Raw genomic sequence first — 17030 nt, 5'->3', positions numbered from 1 at the left:
GAAAAAATGGCTTGAAATTCCAATTCCATGCAGAGCCTATAAAGCTTGGGCTTGAAAGTGGGACAGACACTACTTGATCAAACAATGACAAATATATGACTTTGTGGAAAATATGTATTTCAAGTCTCAACCGTTTTCAGAGTCAGGAACACAGAAGAATACAGGATTATTTTTTCAAACCCACAAATCCACACACCCTTTTGCAAAGTCCAACAAAGGAGGAAGCCGCCAATAATTGACATCCTGTGATGGACTGTATCCCTCACCCAACCCTCCCACAGATTCTAAATGCCTCAATACACAAGTGCACCTGAACCGTGAAAGAAAGGTGAAAATTAAGTCTACTTTGGGGCATAAAAAAATGGGTTTATCTCCCGGGTGGAACGATGCTCTCCCAATCTGACACACAAGGAGCCGGAGAGTTGACCTGAATGGGAAACAGCATGGCCCTTTACAAAGACCTGTTACAAACAATTAGTCCTGACCGCCGGGTTTGATTTGGACGGCTAATTGCCGGTTCAGGCTGAGAGAGTGTGTGAGGTGGCTGGGAAGCCCGGTAGCTGTGAGGACCCTGAGGGTGAGCGATGCCCAGACAATAGCTGCTTTTATTTCACATTCAGGTTCTACAAAGTAGGTGTGCTCAAAAGGTTTAATCCCTAATTCAGAGCCCACAGGAAAAGTCATTCATATTGAAAGGTGGTACAACACTGTTTCAGGTATGCTCCCCTCCCCTGTCTTACCCCCCAACATCTCCTGCTTTCCATGTCAAAAGAAAAGAAAAAACAATTACCTAAATTATAGTGATTTCTTATTACTTACGCAGAAGGAATTTTTGCCTTCCATTTGCAGAACAAGTGAAGGGAAACCTGATCCTGTTGGCTTGTCCTGTCTGGAGCACCTCAAAATCCTTCAGTCATGCTTTCTCAAAGACTTTCTTTTTACTGAGGCCAATTTGACCAGGATCAGGACTCTAATTTGGCATTTTTCATTGGTAACACTGGTGCTCTCATCTTAACAGTTAGAAGCACACCATAAAATCTAGAAGATTTGTATTATTATCATTGATAGAAATATAGCATATTGGGCCTACAGTGCCTTGAGAAAGTATTCAGACCCCTTGACTTATTCCACATTTTGTTGTGTTACAGCCTGAATTCAAAATGTATTACATTTATTTTTTATCTCAACCATCTACACACAATACCCCATAATGACAAAGTGAAAACATGTTAATGTTTGCACATTTATTGAAAATGAAATACAGAAATATCTAATCTACATAAGTATTCATACCCCTGAGTCAATACATGTTAGAATCACCTTTGGCAGCGATTACAGTTGTCCCTAGATAACAAACTTGACGAAATCAGGGCAAGGGTTGCTTTCCAGAGAGACATCAGGGATTGTAACATGCTCTGTTTCATGGAAACATGGCTGTCTCTGAATATGCTGTCGGAGTCGGTACAGCCACCTGGATTCTCAGTACATCGCACCGACAGGAATAAACATCTCTCCAGGAAGAAGAAAGGCGGGGGTGTATGTTTCATGATTAACGACTCATGGTGTAATTGTAACAACATAACGGGAACTCAAGTCCTTTTGTTCACCTGACCTAGAATTCCTCACAATCAAATGCAGACCGTATTATCTCCCAAGAGAACTCTCTTTGGTTATTGTCACAGCCGTGTATATCTCCCCTCAAGCCGATACCAAGATGGCCCTCAAGGAACTTCACTCGACTTTATGCAAACTGGAAACCATATATCCTGAGGCTGCATTTATTGTAGCTGGGGATTTTAACAAAGCAAATTTGATCAAAAGGCTACCTAAATTCTATCAGCATATCGACTGTAGCACTCGCGTTGGTAAAACACTGGACCACTGTTACTCTAACTTCCGTGGTTTGTACAAGGCCCTCCCCCGCCCTCCTTTCGGCAAATCTGACCATAACTCAATTTTGCTCCTCAAACAGGAAGTACCCATGCTAAGGAATATTCAACGCTGGTCTGACCAATATCGGAATCGACACTTCAAGATTGTTTTGATCACGCGGACTGGGATATGTTCCAGGTAGCCTCAGAGAATAATATTGACGTATACTCTGATTCGGTGAGTGAGTTTATAATGGAAGTGTATAGAAGATGTTGTACCCACTGTGACTATTAAAACCTACCCTAACCAGAATCCATAGATAGATGTCAGCATTCGCGCAAAACTGAAAGTGCGTACCACTGCATTTACGCATGGCAAGGCGACTAGAAATATGGAAGAATACAAACAGAGTAGTCATTCCCTCCGCAAGGCAATCAAGCAAGCAAAATATCAGTATAGCGACAAAGTGGAGTCGCAATTCAACGGCTCAGACACGAGACGTATGTGGCACAGGGTCTACAGACAATCATGGACTACAAAATTCAGCCACGTCGCGGATACCGACGTCTTCCTTCCAGACAAACTAAACAGGAGGACAATACAGTGCCACCGACGCGGCCCACTACGAAGGACTGTGGACTCTCCCTCTCAGTGGCTGACGTGAGTAAGACATTTAAATGTTAACCCTCGCAAGGCTGCTGTCCCAGGCGGCATCCTTGCCGCGTCCTCAGAGCATGCGTAGACCAGCTGGCTGATGTGTTTATGGACATATTCAATCTCTCCCTATCTCAGTCTGCTGTCCCCACATGCTTCAAGATGGCCATCATTGTTCCTGTACCCAAGAATGCAAAGGTAACTGAACAAAATGACTATTGCCCCGTAGCACTCACTTCTGTCATCATGAAGTGCTTTGAGAGACTAGTCAAGGATCATATCACCTCCACCTTACCTGTCACCCTAGACCCACTTCAATTTGCTTACCGACCCAATACAGATGATGCAATCGCCATCACACTGCACACTGCCCTATCCCAACTGGACAAGAGGAATAAGAATGATGTTCATTGACTATAGCTCAGCATTCAACACCATAGTACCCTCCAAGCTCATCATTAAGCTTGAGGCCCTGGGTCTCAACCCCGCCCTGTGCAATTGGGTTCTGGACTTCCTGACGGACCGCCCCCAGGTGGTGAAGGTAGGAAACAACATCTGCACTTCGCTGATCCTCAACACTGGGGCCCCACAAAGGTGCGTGCTCAGCCACCTCATGTACTCCCTGTTCACCCATGACTGCGTGGCCATGCACGCCTCCAACTCAATCATCAAGTTTGCAGACGACACAACAGTAGTAGGCTTGATTACCAACAATGACGAGACAGCCTACAGGGAGGAAGTGAGGGCTCTCGGAGTGTGTTGTCAGGAAAATAACCTGTCACTCAACGTCAACAAAACAAAGGAGATGATCGTGGACTTCAGGAAACAGCAGAGGGAGCACCCCCCTATCCACAGAAGGTAGAAAGGTTTAAGTTCCTCTGCATACACTACCGGTCAAAAGTTTTAGAACACCTACTCATTCAAGGGTTTTTCTTTATTTTTACTACTTTCTACATCGTAGAATATTAGTGAAGACATTAAAACTATGAAATAACACATATTGAATCATGTAGTAACCAAAAAAGTGTTAAAGAAATCAAAATAGATTTTATATTTCAGATTCTTCAAATAGCCACCCATTGCCTTGATGACAGCTTTGCACACTTTGCACACTTGGCATTCTCTCAACCAGCTTCATGGGGTAGTCGCCTGGAATGCATTTCAAATAACAGGTGTGCCTTGTTAATAGTTAATTTGTGGAATGAATGCGTTTTGTGGAATTAATAAGTCCATATTATGGCAAGAACAGCTCAAATATGCAAATAGAAACGACAGTCCATCATTACTTTAAGACATGAAGGTCAGTCAATACGTAATATTTTAAGAACTTTGAAAGTGTCTTCCAAGTGCAGTTGCAAAAACCATCAAGCGCTATGATGAAACTGGCTCTCATAAGGACTGCCACAGGAAAGGAAGACCCAGAGTGTCCTCTGCTGCAGAGGATAAGTTCATTTGAGTTACCAGCTTCAGAAATTGCAGCCCAAATAAATGCTTCACAAAGTTCAAGTAACAGACACATCTCAACATCAACTGTTCAGAGGAGACTGTGTGAATTAGGCCTTTGTGGTCGAATTGTTGCAAAGAAACCACTACTAAAGGACACCAATAAGAAGTGACTTGCTTGGGTCAAAAAACATGAGTAATGGACATTAGACCGGTGGAAATCTGTCCTTTGGTCTGGAGTCCAAATGTGAGATTTTTGGTTCCAACCGCCGTTTCTTTGTGAGACGCGGTGTGGGTGAACAGATGATCTCCGTATGTGTATTTTCCACCATAAAGCATGGAGGAGGAAGTGTCATGGTGTGATGGTGCTTTGCTGGTGAAACTGTCTGTGATTTCTTAGAATTCAAGGCACACTTAACCAGCATGGCTGCCACAGCATTCTGCAGCGACACGCAATCCCATCTGGTTTGGGCTTAGTGGGACTATCATTTGTTTTTCAACAGGACAATGACTCAACATACCTCCAGGCTGTGTAAGGGCTATTTTACCAAGAAGGAGCGTGATGGAGTGCTGTATCAGATGACCTGGCTTTCACAATCCCCCGACCTCAACCAAATTGAAATGGTTTGGGATGAGTCGGACTGCAGAGTGAAGGAAAAGCAGCCAACAAATGCTCAGCATATGTGGGAACTCCTCCAAGACTGTTGGAAAAGCATTCCAGGTGAAGCTGGTTGAAAGAATGCCAAGAGTGTGCAAAGCTGTCATCAAGGCGAAGGGTGGCTATTTGAAGAATATCAAATATCAAATATATTTTGATTTGTTTAACACTTTTTTGGTTACAACATGATTCCATATGTGTTATTTCATAGTTTTGATGTCTTCACTATTATTCTACAATGTAGAAAATTGTACAAATAAAGAAATATCCTTGAATGAATAGGTGTTCTAAAACTTTTGACCGGTAGTGTACATATCACTGACAAACTGAAATGGTCCACCCACACAGACAGTGTTGTGAACAAGGTGCAACAGCGTCTCTTCAACCTCAGGAGGCTGAAGAAATGTGGCTTGTCACCTAAAACCCTCACAAACTTTTACAGATGCACAATTGAGAGCATCCTGTCGAGCTGTATCACCGCCTGGTACGGCAACTGCACCGCCCACAACTGCAGGGCTCTCCAGAGGGTGATGTGATCTGCACAACGAATCACCGGGGGCAAACTACCTGCACTCCAGGACACCTAGAGCACCCGATGTCACAGGAAGGCCAAAAATGTAATCAATGACAACAACCACCTGAGCCACTGCCTGTTCACCCCGCCACCATCCAGAAGGCGAGGTCAGTACAGGTACATCAAAGCTGGGACCGAGAGACTGAAAAACAGCTTCTATCTCAAGGCCATCAGACTGTTAAAAAGCCATCACTAGCACAGAGAGGCTGCTGCCTACACACAGACTTGAAATCATTGTCTACTTAATACATGGAACACTAGTCACTTTAATAATGCCACTTAAATAATGTTTACATATCTTGTATTACTCATCTCATATGCATATACTGTATTCTATACTATCTATGCCGCACTTTCATTGCTCATCCATATATTTATATTCACATATTCTTATTCCATTCCTAGATTTGTGTTTGTTTTAGGTATTTGTTGCGGAATTGTTAAATATTACTTGTTATTTACTTGTTAAATATTACTTGATATTGCTGCACTGTCGGAAGTTGAAGCACAAGCATTTCGCTACACTCGCATTAACATCTGCTAACCATGTGTATGTGAGCAATAAAATTTGATTTGATAAAGTAACCAGGTTGTTAGCTAGCTAGTTAGCTAATGAGGTAACATGACTGAACAAGGTGCAAACAAATGCCTGTTTACACAGAAAACAGGCATTTGCGACCAAAATGGTCGCACTTTAGAGCCCAGAGCAAGATACCATTCCAAACTCCTCTATTTGTGTGATGAATGGTCGACACAAATAACAGTAGAACATGTAAAAGGATGGCCTTGTGCTGGAGGATTAAAGATGCCTTATGTGTTTTTAGGCTCGTAATTTCATCTATATGGCTGGGGTTTTACTCTTTTTTTTCCTGCTCAAGAAGTCTGTCTTCACATACCAAGTACCCCAAACTCAAAAAAATGATCTGCTTTCTGCTCCTTTAATCACCTGAATAGGCATTCCTTCATGCAATTTACAACTGCCTATCATGTACCAACATTGGATGTATTCAATATTTGCCGTTCCAGACATTATAATGAGTGGTCCTCCCCTCAGCAACCTCCTGTGGTTACGTGTCGTATGGTATGTATTAATTTGTGGGAGTCCATCATCCATTTCGCATGATATGTTAAGATTTACAATTCGTATGACATGTTACGAATTAGCAAAACCTACAATATGGCATGAATTTGTTAAACTTATGATATGTTACCAATTCCAATTTGTTGTGGTTAGCAAAGTGGCTAGGTGGTTAATGCTAATGTTAGCTAGCTTGTTAGAGTTAAGGTTAGGAGTTAGGTTAAAGGGTTAGCTAAAAGAGTTAGGGAAAGGGTTAGCTAACATGCTAAGCTGTTGCAAAGTTACTCAAAAGTAGTTAGCTAAATAGCTAGAATGCCAAAGTTGTTCATGATGGAGGGTGGCATCTTAATTGGGGAGGATCGTTTTGTGGTAATGGTAGGAGTGGAATTGGTGGAATGGTATAAAACACATCCAACAAATGGTTTCCATGTGCTTGATGCCATTCCATTCGCTGCGTTCCAGCTATTATTATGAGCTGTCCTTCCCTCAGCAGCCTCCTGTGTTATTTTCCTGAATGGTATGTATTCATTTGTGGTTATCTTATTATCCATTTCGTATGATATGTTACGAATTACAATTCGTATGATACAGTATGTTACGAATTTGAAAAACGTACAATATGTTAGGAATTTGCTAAATGTATGATATGTTACGAATTCCAATTTGTTGTTGCTAACGCAGGTAGCCTAGTGGTTAGAGCATTGGGCCAGTAGCCGAAAGGTTTCTGGATTGAATCCCCGAGCTGACAAGGTGAAAATCTGTCATTCTGCCCCTGAGCAAGGCAGTTAACCCACTGATTAAGGCAGCCCTCTGCACCCTCTCTGATTCAGAGGGGTTCTGCATTTCAGTTGAATGCCTTCAACTGAAATGTGTCTCTGCATTCAGTTGTACAACTGACTAGGTATCCCCCACTTTCCCTAAGTGGCTAGGTGGCTAATGCTAAAGTTAGCTAGCTGGTTAAGGTTAGGAGTTAGGTTAAAGGGTTAAGGTTACTGAAGGGTTAGCTAACATGCTACGTCGTTGCAAAGTATCTAAAAAGTAGTACATAGTTGAAAAGTTGCTAAAATGCTAAAGTTGTTCGTGATGAGATTCAAACATGCAACCTAAGGGTTGCTAGACATTCGTGTTATACGCCACCCATCCACCCTCTTTTCGTTTTTGCGTCAAGTAACCTTCTGTCTTACGTAACAATACCAAACGTAACATATCATACTAATTTAAATGTGCTGGATTTACATTTACTATGTTAAGTCTAGTCTATGAGACCAGGCTGCATGTACAGTTAAAAGGGAAAGAATTTCAGAACAAAAGTGAAGCAATCCATGCAAGCCACAACTGACATGTCCTACATGGAAACCGTGAACGTTCCTTACATAGAAAGACTTTTTCACAAAAAATTCCAGCATGCAATAGATGGATTAGTGGACTTTAGTGATGAACCCTCTAGAAGTCTCAAAGATTCCATAGCTTGACAAGTGTGGTATGCAATAGCTCCATTAGTTCTGCTCCCTGTCTTACAGTACGCATCACTTCTAAGGGACTATTCATAAAAGTGTCAGTGTAATGACATAACGTAGTTGTTATCGTTGATGAAACTACCTCTGTCTATTTGTGTTTTACTTAAATGTATTCGACTTGGCAAACTGTACAGTATAGACATGATTTCTTACACTTTGTTGATTAATTTCCGTCTCTTCGTATGACTTTTCAAGTGGCCGAAAAACATGTTCTTCTATAGTATATCTTGTCTGCCTGTGTCACTTGCCGATATGCTGTTTGCATGTCGGCAACGTTGCATTATTCACATACATAAGGGATCATCATTCTCCATCACCCTGCTCCATGGAGAAAGTCACTTCAAAGGCTTGCATTAGTCACAGGGGCAATAGAGGACTAGGACTGACAAATGCACAAGTTGTTAAGTTTTACAAGGTGTGAATGCCCTCCCGGTGCCCTGGCCTTCCAATGTGCAGCAGCAGGCTATGTAAGTCCTCAGGGACCCGGTACCAGGCCCGGGGGATGGAACAGTGACAGTGTTGTTCTTAGAGAGGAAACATCAGGTTGTTTTTGGTTGGACCAGAGCTGGCCCTGCAGGAGAGAGGAGTGGCCTTGCCTGACTGGCTGGACACTGCTGATTTATCTGTGCATTTCAGAATTATGTTCCTAACCTCTTCACCTCTACGCCATTTATATTATGTTTTCCCCTCTGCTTTGTTCAGGCAATCAAACACCCGTGCGTCTCACCCCTCGCACAACTCCAGTACATGTTACCAGCTCCAGTGTCATCTACCGTTCGGCATGAACGCCACACCACACACGGTCTTGGCCACACTGGAGAGCAAGCATTGGGGAGGCTTGGATAAATTCTGTTGTACTGCTGGACATTCTGGGACACATCAAACAGCATACTGTATATACTTTCAAACTGGTTTTAAATGACGTTATAGATTACCTATGCCAATCTAACCACACATTCATTCAGCCTTTGAAGACAGACTAGAAAGCACAGCTCCTCTTCATCAAAATGAAACCTCAGCAAACACACAACCTGAGGTCACTGACTCCCTGGGAGGTGTGACATTCTATTTCTCTCTTGAAAATCAATCTCCTTTGAAAATGAATCATTTGACATCTGCAGGCAGATGAGCAGAATCATAGGCCTAATTTGTATCGATCTGACAGCTGCCTTTAACCCAGGTCGCCATGCTATATTGATGGATGGTTAGTCTCACGATCTTTGCTGTTGAAAGAAGCATGGACACCAATGAAGAAGATAGACATGGAATGTAGGTTACTGCTGGTTCAGTTGTGGTTGAATTAACCAGAGTTGGGTAATTTTCTCAAAGCATAGACCAGGGTATGTCTGTAGGTTGCCTCACATAGAATTGTGAGAGAGTAGCACCCTCCACTGGTTCAAATTAGAGAAACATTTCAAATGGAGGTAAATAAAGAGACAGTAATATAGTACATATGACAAACTTTTCATATAACATATAACTTTTTCAAAAGTCTAGCATTTATATTGATCTTGATATGGAATTATTCCAATCTTTCAGGGCAGCAAAATCTGACCAATAGAGATATCAAGTACAGAGAGAACATTTTCACCAATCAAGAGTTGAAGTTTTGCATCATCGATCAAAATCTGTCAATTAGCTTGATATTCTTATTCATCACAATTTTACCTGATTCGTCAAAGAAGTTGTGATGACAACATTGTGCCACAAGAGGGTGACTTATAGTCTTCTTCCTAAAGGTATTTTAACAGTAAACATGTTTCTATTAAATGTTTGTGGACCTGCTGTAGACTAATATGATCAAAATATCAAATGGCGGCACAGTGTTGTTCTGTGTGTGTTCTTCCAGACTTCACTCTCACTCTACGGCGATCATGACCAGCAGAGACATCTGTAGCTTCAGACCAACTGCAGGGCACCATTACACCATCATTTCAGATGTGACTGACAATCTGCATTTAATATTACCCTGAATGCCTCTTAGAGAGCAAACAGTAATGGGGTGTGAATGGCAAAAAAAAGAAGAGTTTTCCAACCACTGAAAGAACATTTATGGGTAAAAAGAAAGCATTCTTCTGGCCTTTATGACATGGTTCTGATGTTATTACTTCAGCTGAACAAAGGTTACATGTGACTGATGTGAATACCAACATGATGTCATCAACTCACTGTGAAAACCATAGGCCTAGTAGTCCTTGTTTGCCATTTCACTGTATTTCCAACTGTAGAGTTGTAGTTTGTTGGTGGTTACTGTACACCTTAAACTAGCTGCTGAGCTAGACATGCCCTTTTATAACCAGTTCTAATTTGCATTCTCATTGGATACCTATTACTTACCCTCTGAGTGAGTATCCAAAACACAATTGTATTTGGTCCCCTTTAAGACTTTCATCCTACTCAACACTGTCATTCAATCAAATAATCTCTTCTCCAGAGTAAATTCAGGTTTTATCACTGGTGTGTTTACCACCACTGTGGGTCCATCATGAAAAAATATCAAATTATTATCAGGGCATGTGTTGATAGGACAATGGATCTGGCCAAACCCACATCTGCACTCCCCCACAGAAGTATTACGCTTTCCTCATGCATGGGTTCGCTGTTAATCATATTTTTCCTGGCACGGGCTGTGGCACCAGCAACTGGCTCGTTTGTCGGTCTCTGTGACAGAAGCGACAGGGAAGCCTCATGAGTTCCCAGTACCGTCAAGTCATAGCCCCGGCCGTGTTCCTGCTACTGGGAATAGCAGGGATTCTACTGGTCGTCATCCCGATTGACGACGTGAGGGAACCTCCACAATTCATGGTAATAACGTTCGTTACCTTTTCTCATGTTTACGGGTTAGAAAATGAAACTACTTACCGTATTTGCATACACCTGTCGATGAGTGGTTTAGCCAATAATTTCACGACATAGGCTAGATCAAATTTGAGAAAATAACGTTAGGTCTGATGTGATAACAGTATTATATAATCTTACTTAATCATTGCAGGGACTGATCACTACACAGGTTGTTTAATTAATGCACCATTTGGTGCCAAGCTGTTACAAATATAATATTGTATGTAGGCTATAGCCCTACAGCTTGCTTGCAGGACTGAAAAGCTGAAAAGATGTTGGTTATAATGTTATGAAGGCATGCGATAAGAGAGGCTAGGAAAACATAGGACTATTTTGAATATTTTTGCTAACAACATAAGATATAATAGCATTTAGCCTACTATAATAACATTTGTTAACAATATTCTTGGTGTTTGTGCACTATGGGGTCACTAGGGTTGGGAAGGTTACTTTCTAAATGTAATCAGTTACAGTTACTAGTTACCTGTCCAAAATTGTAATCAGTAATGTAACTTTTAGATTACCCAAACTCAGTAATGTAATATGATTACATTCAGTTACTTTAAGATCAATTTGCCCTTAACAGGTATTAGAAGAAGACAAAAATGTACAGCACCAGTCAAAAGTTTGGATGCACCTACTCATTCAAGGGTTTTCTTAATTTTTTATATTTTCTACATTGTAGAATAATAGTGAGGACATCAAAACTATGAAATAACACATATGGAATCATTGATTAGGGTGGCAGGTAGCCTAGTGGTTAGAGCATTGGGCCAGTAACTGAAAGGTTGCTGGATCGAATCCCTGAGCTGACAAGGTAAAAATCTGTCGTTCTGCCCCTGAACAAGGCAATAACCCCACTGTTCCCCGGTAGGCTGTCATTGTAAATAAGAATTTGTTCTTAACTGACTTCCCTAGTTCAATAAAGGTTACATGTAGTAACCAAAAAAGTGATAAACATATCAAAATATATTTTAAATGTGAGATTCTTCAAAATAGCCACCCTTTACCTTGATGACAGCTTTGCACACTCTTTGCATTCTCTTAAGCAGCTTCACCTGGTTTGTTGGGAACGGATTACAGTTACCTTTTTTTTGGAATCCATTACATTACATGTAATCCATTACTCCCCAACTCTGGGGGTCACTGGGAAACCACCCAGAGCTTCAACTCAACTGTTATTCCAAAGTTTTTATCAGGGGTCCATTCACCAACTTGCTATTCCTCACATTGTAATCGGTGTTTTTTTAAATCCACTGTTTGATTTGAATGTGGGCTTAATGTTGCTTTCCCTCTTAACACAAAGGAGCAGGTGGAACTACTAAAGTGGTGATGATATGCATTGCCGCAGGGTTCAGAGTTCTGCATTAGTGCATCACAATTGCAATTCATATCCAAGCTATTGTTTGTCAATTGAAGACTTATACTGAACAAAAATATAAAAGCAACATGCAACAATTTCAAAGGTTTTACTGATATACAGGACCTAATCTATGGATTTCACATGACTGGGAATACAGATATGCATCACTGACCAGTAAGTATCTGGTGTAACCACCATTTGCCTCATGCAGCGTGACACATCTCCTTCGCATAGAGTTGATCAGGCTGTTCATTGTGGCCTGTGGAATGTTGTCCCATTCTTTTTCAATGGCTGTGGGAAGTTGCTGGATATTGGAGGGAACTGGAACACGTCGTACACGGGAACTGGAACACCCTTCATGTAACAAGACACCATACACACCCAAACATGCTCGATAGGTGATATGTCTCATGAGTATGCATTCTATGGAGGAACTGGAACATTTTCATTTTCCAGGAATTGTGTACAGATCCTTGCGACATGGGGCCATACATTATCATGTTGAAACATGAGATGATGGCGGTGATGAATGGCACGACAATGGGCCTCAGGATCTCATCACGGTATCTCTGTGCATTGAAATGCCATTGATGAAATGCAATTCTGTTCGTTGTCCGTAGCTTATGCCTGCCTATATCATAACCCCACTACCACGAGGCACTCTGTTCACAACATTGACATCAGCAAACCGCTTGCCCACACTACGCCATACACGCTGCCATACACGCTGCCATCTGCCCGGTACAGTTGAAACCGGGATTGATTTGTGAAGAGCACACTTCTCCATCTTACCAGGGGCCATCGAAGGTGAGCATTTTCCCACTGAAGTCAGTAACGATGCCGAGCGGCAGTCAGGTATAGACCATGGTGAGGATGACAAGCACGCATATGAGCTTCCCTGAGACGGTTTGACAGTTTGTGCAGAAATTCTTTGGTTGTGCAAACCCACAATTTCATCAGCTGTCTGGGTGGCTGGTCTGACGATCCCGCAGGTGAAGAAGCCAGATGTGGAGGTCCTGGGCTGGTGTGGTTCCACGTGGTCTACAGATGTTAGGCCGGTTGGACGTACTGCCAATTACTCTAAAACAACATTGGAGGCGTCTTATGGTAATTTAATGTTCATTTCTCTATCTGGCAAATGCTCTGGTGGATATTCCTGCAGTCAGCATGCCTATTGCACACTCCCTCAACTTAAGACATCTGTGGCATTGTGTTGGCATTTTAAAGTTCCCAGCATAAAGTACACCTGTGTAATGATCATGCTGTTTAATCAGCTTCTTGATAATCAATCCACCTGACAGGTGTGGCATATCTTGGCACAGCAGAAATGCTCACTAACGGGGATGTAAACAGATTTGTGCACAAACTTTCAGAGAAATAAGCTTTTTGTGCTTATGGAACATTTCGGGGATCTTTTATTTCAGCTCATGAAACATGGGACCAACCCTTTACATGTTGTGTTTATATTTTTTGTTCAGTGTATTTTATGCTTCATTCAGTAGAATACGATTCATTCTTGGAATCTGTAGAAACAATGCTCTCTAAAGCATCCCGAACCGGTTATATACATTCCCCATTACAAAGGCAATACAATAAACCACAAATGCAATATTATTTATACTATGGATGTGCATAATGTGGAGTTAAAAAGTTAGATTAAATTTAACAATTTAACGAAGACATGTCAGAGACAGACAAATACTGAAACTTGGAGATGAGTAAACCAGCATGTCTGCAATTTGGCAATGGAATGCACCTGGACTGCACACTTGTTCAGATACAGCTCTGCCTGACATGCAGTATCTTGCCTAATAAACCCAACCTCAGAGCATTCACTGGAAAACCTTTTTGAAATCAAGCCCAACTTCAAAGGGAAGCATAAAAGGAAGGGATAAAAGACCAGAAAATAAAAGGCGAAAATGAAAGATGTAGAGAGAATAAAAGATATGCATGCCTCTTTTATTCAGCAAATTTTCTATTGTCTCTTTTGGTTACTTTTATCCTTTCTTTCTTTCTGTCCTCATCGGTTACTTTGGTGACCTTTTGTGGCCATACTGTATTAATGAGAAACACATATTGAAGGACCAGATGTTGGTCAGCGATACTTTGACTTCGCTGTGGGAACCTTTCACTGTGCAGGGGACATAACACACATTTTGAAAATAAAAGCACTGAAATGTCAACAGGTGTAAGATGTACAATAAATGTAAAAAGTACTGTAGTATTGCCAGGTAAATTCTGAAACGTGTATTGCTTATTTACATTTAGCCTGTTTCTCTGACTTTTCCAACCGTTCTGTCTGTTTCAGTATGGAGTAGTCCTGGATGCTGGCTCGTCCCACACTGCTATGTACATCTACAAGTGGCCAGCTGATAAACAAAATGGCACTGGCATTGTCACTCAGCACAGCGAGTGCCATGTCAAGGGTAAGAGTGCTTTTGCTAATACACTATTAGGTATCAACCCCTAACACACCCACTAAAACTGAAGAGATTGCATATGTTAATGTGACACACACAATATCCACCTCACCTATTTCAGGGAAAAGTGGAGCTATTACCATATTTCTCATACCTATCCATTCCAAATCTACATGAAATGCTTAGGGTAAGGGCTAGTATTGGATTTCAAATTCAGTAGTGTCTATCAGAGCCAGAAAGGCTGCCACTCATCCAGTGTTGGAGTGTTCTGGAAACTTTCACTTCTACTTACATTTTTCTCCAAAGGAATGAGGAATGACCGGTCAGAGACATTCATATTACAGAAGTGATTTTTCACAGTAATTATTTTTGTATAATTCTGTTTAACTGAATGGTCAGGTTCCTGTTTTTATGCCATGTACGCTGTTTGCCCTCTACATTTCTTCCTCTAATACTAATGTTTGGTTTCAGTTGAGCAGGTTACCATAGAAACACTTGTGAAATTGTATTCCATCCATTCAGATACATGTTCTCTTACATGAAAGAAAAAAGGTCAGGCACAAGTCAAAATTGGCAGAAGTCATGTGCACTTTGTGGTATTTATTTTCTGATTTCTATTGTATTCTACTCTATTCTTTTCTGTTGTATACCTACCCAGGAGGAGGGGTATCCAGCTATGCAGGTGAGCGAGGGGGTGCAGGACGCAGTCTGGAACCCTGTCTGGATCAGGCTTTGAAAGACATCCCCAAATCCAGACACCACCTCACCCCATTGTATCTGGGAGCCACAGCGGGTATGAGGCTTCTGAAGTGAGTGGGCAACACACCATTAAATGTACTTTCAGATCAGATACACAGTGCAATAGCATCTTCCATTCATGGATTATTTGAGCTGTCACATTAGAATGACTAATGAATGGCTTTATGTTGGATAATGACAACATTTTGATAGGAACAGATCTAGACAATAATGTCTATTTCCTCTCTCTTTCCCACAGTATATCCAACCCCATAGAGTCAGAGAAGATACTAAAGGAAGTTGGCAGCAAGCTGCATACTTATCCTTTCGACTTCAGAGGGGCGACCATCATGAGTGGACAGGAGGAGGGGGCATATGCCTGGGTCACTGTAAACTACCTGTTAGAGAACTTTATCAAGGTGAGGCTCCAGAGTCCGCATTAGAGCCATTCAATACAACTGAGGAATAAATGTTAAGCAGTGTTGGCAATGTAGATGAATAAGAAACATTGGTTTGTTTTTATTGTTTCTCAAGACGAACTGGCTGTCATTTAATTTCCTTTTCATTCTTTCTTTTGTCACTTAGTATGGCTTTGTGGGGCATTGGCTTAGTCCTGGCAGAGATACAGTGGGTGCTCTGGACTTCGGAGGCGCCTCCACTCAGATTACCTTTGAGACCGCAGACGTGGTGGAGGACAAGAGTAACGTCATGGAGCTGCATCTTTATGGTAGAGACTACCACCTATACACACAGAGCTTCCTGTGCTACGGCAGGGACCAGGTCTTACGCAGACTGCTGGCTCACTTGGTTAAGGTAACACACGTTCTCCTAAAACACAGTAGCATTACAAACACAGAATGATTGAGTACATCACAAGCCAAAGTGCGTAATGATTGTAAAAACATAGATCAACGTTAGGCTCAAATATTGTACATCACAGGAGGTTGGTGGTACCTTAATTGGGGTGAACGGGCTCGTTGTAATGGCTAGAGCGGAATCAGTGGAATGGTATTAAATACCTCAAACACATGTTTTCAATGTATTTGATACCATTCCATTTACGCCGTTCCAGTCATTATTATGAGCCGTCCTCCCCTCAGCAGCCTCCACTGCAACTTATATCCATTTATCATGAGGATATGGCTACAGAGGTATGTCTTTTGTCTCCTCTGTCTCTCAGACTCAAGGTGCTGGGCCCCATGTATCACACCCCTGCTATCCAGCAGGTTTCAATGTCTCCATGAAGTTGGACAAGGTGTTTGACTCCCCATGCACGGCAGACCAAATGCCCACTCCCTACAGCCCCCAGGACCCCCTGATGGTGATTGGAACGGGGCATTACCAGCACTGCCTGGGAAACATGTCCAAGATATTCTCCTTTGACAGGTGCTCTTTCTCCAAGTGCTCCTTTGATGGAGTCTTTCAGCCCAACGTCACTGGTAGCTTCATGGTGAGGAGGATCCCCTGCATGGAACGCACTTTAGGATCAATATATGGTTCACTGTCAGAATAGATCCCAGGTTCTTTCAAATGTACACAGTATCCTAATATTTAGTTACAATGCATTCGGAAAGTATTCAGACTCCTTGACTTTTTCCACATTTTGTTACATTTGGGGGGCTCCCGAGTGGGGCAACAGTCTAAAGCACTGATTGTTAGTGAAAGAGGCATCAATACCGCCCCTGTTTCAAATCCAGGCTGTATCACATCTGGCCGCCCTCAGGGAGTCCCATTGGGCGGCGCACAATTGGCCCAGGTTTGGCCGGGGTAGGCCATCATTGTAAATAAGAATTTGTTCTTAACTGACTTGCTTAGTTAATTAAAAATAAATAAATCATTACAGCCTATTTCTAAAATGGATTAAATATTTTT

The 17030-nt window shown here is 41.8% G+C and overlaps 1 protein-coding gene across 1 annotated transcript in view; it reads left to right on the top strand.

Annotated features, from left to right (window-relative positions):
• Positions 1–10318: 10318 nt before the first annotated feature.
• Positions 10319–17030, top strand: part of LOC129826120 (ectonucleoside triphosphate diphosphohydrolase 2-like) — a 13994-nt gene continuing 7282 nt past the window's right edge. Inside the window, exons 1-6 of the mRNA XM_055886474.1 lie at positions 10319–10601; positions 14309–14426; positions 15079–15229; positions 15418–15577; positions 15744–15971; positions 16339–16608. Coding sequence (XP_055742449.1) covers positions 10485–10601; positions 14309–14426; positions 15079–15229; positions 15418–15577; positions 15744–15971; positions 16339–16608 — 1044 coding nt within the window. The 5' untranslated portion in view covers positions 10319–10484. The remainder of the gene's footprint in view (positions 10602–14308; positions 14427–15078; positions 15230–15417; positions 15578–15743; positions 15972–16338; positions 16609–17030) is intronic.

Source organism: Salvelinus fontinalis, chromosome 28 (assembly GCF_029448725.1).
Source record: "Salvelinus fontinalis isolate EN_2023a chromosome 28, ASM2944872v1, whole genome shotgun sequence".
Taxonomy (NCBI): domain Eukaryota; kingdom Metazoa; phylum Chordata; class Actinopteri; order Salmoniformes; family Salmonidae; genus Salvelinus; species Salvelinus fontinalis.
This window is presented reverse-complemented; position numbering and strand designations above follow the sequence as displayed.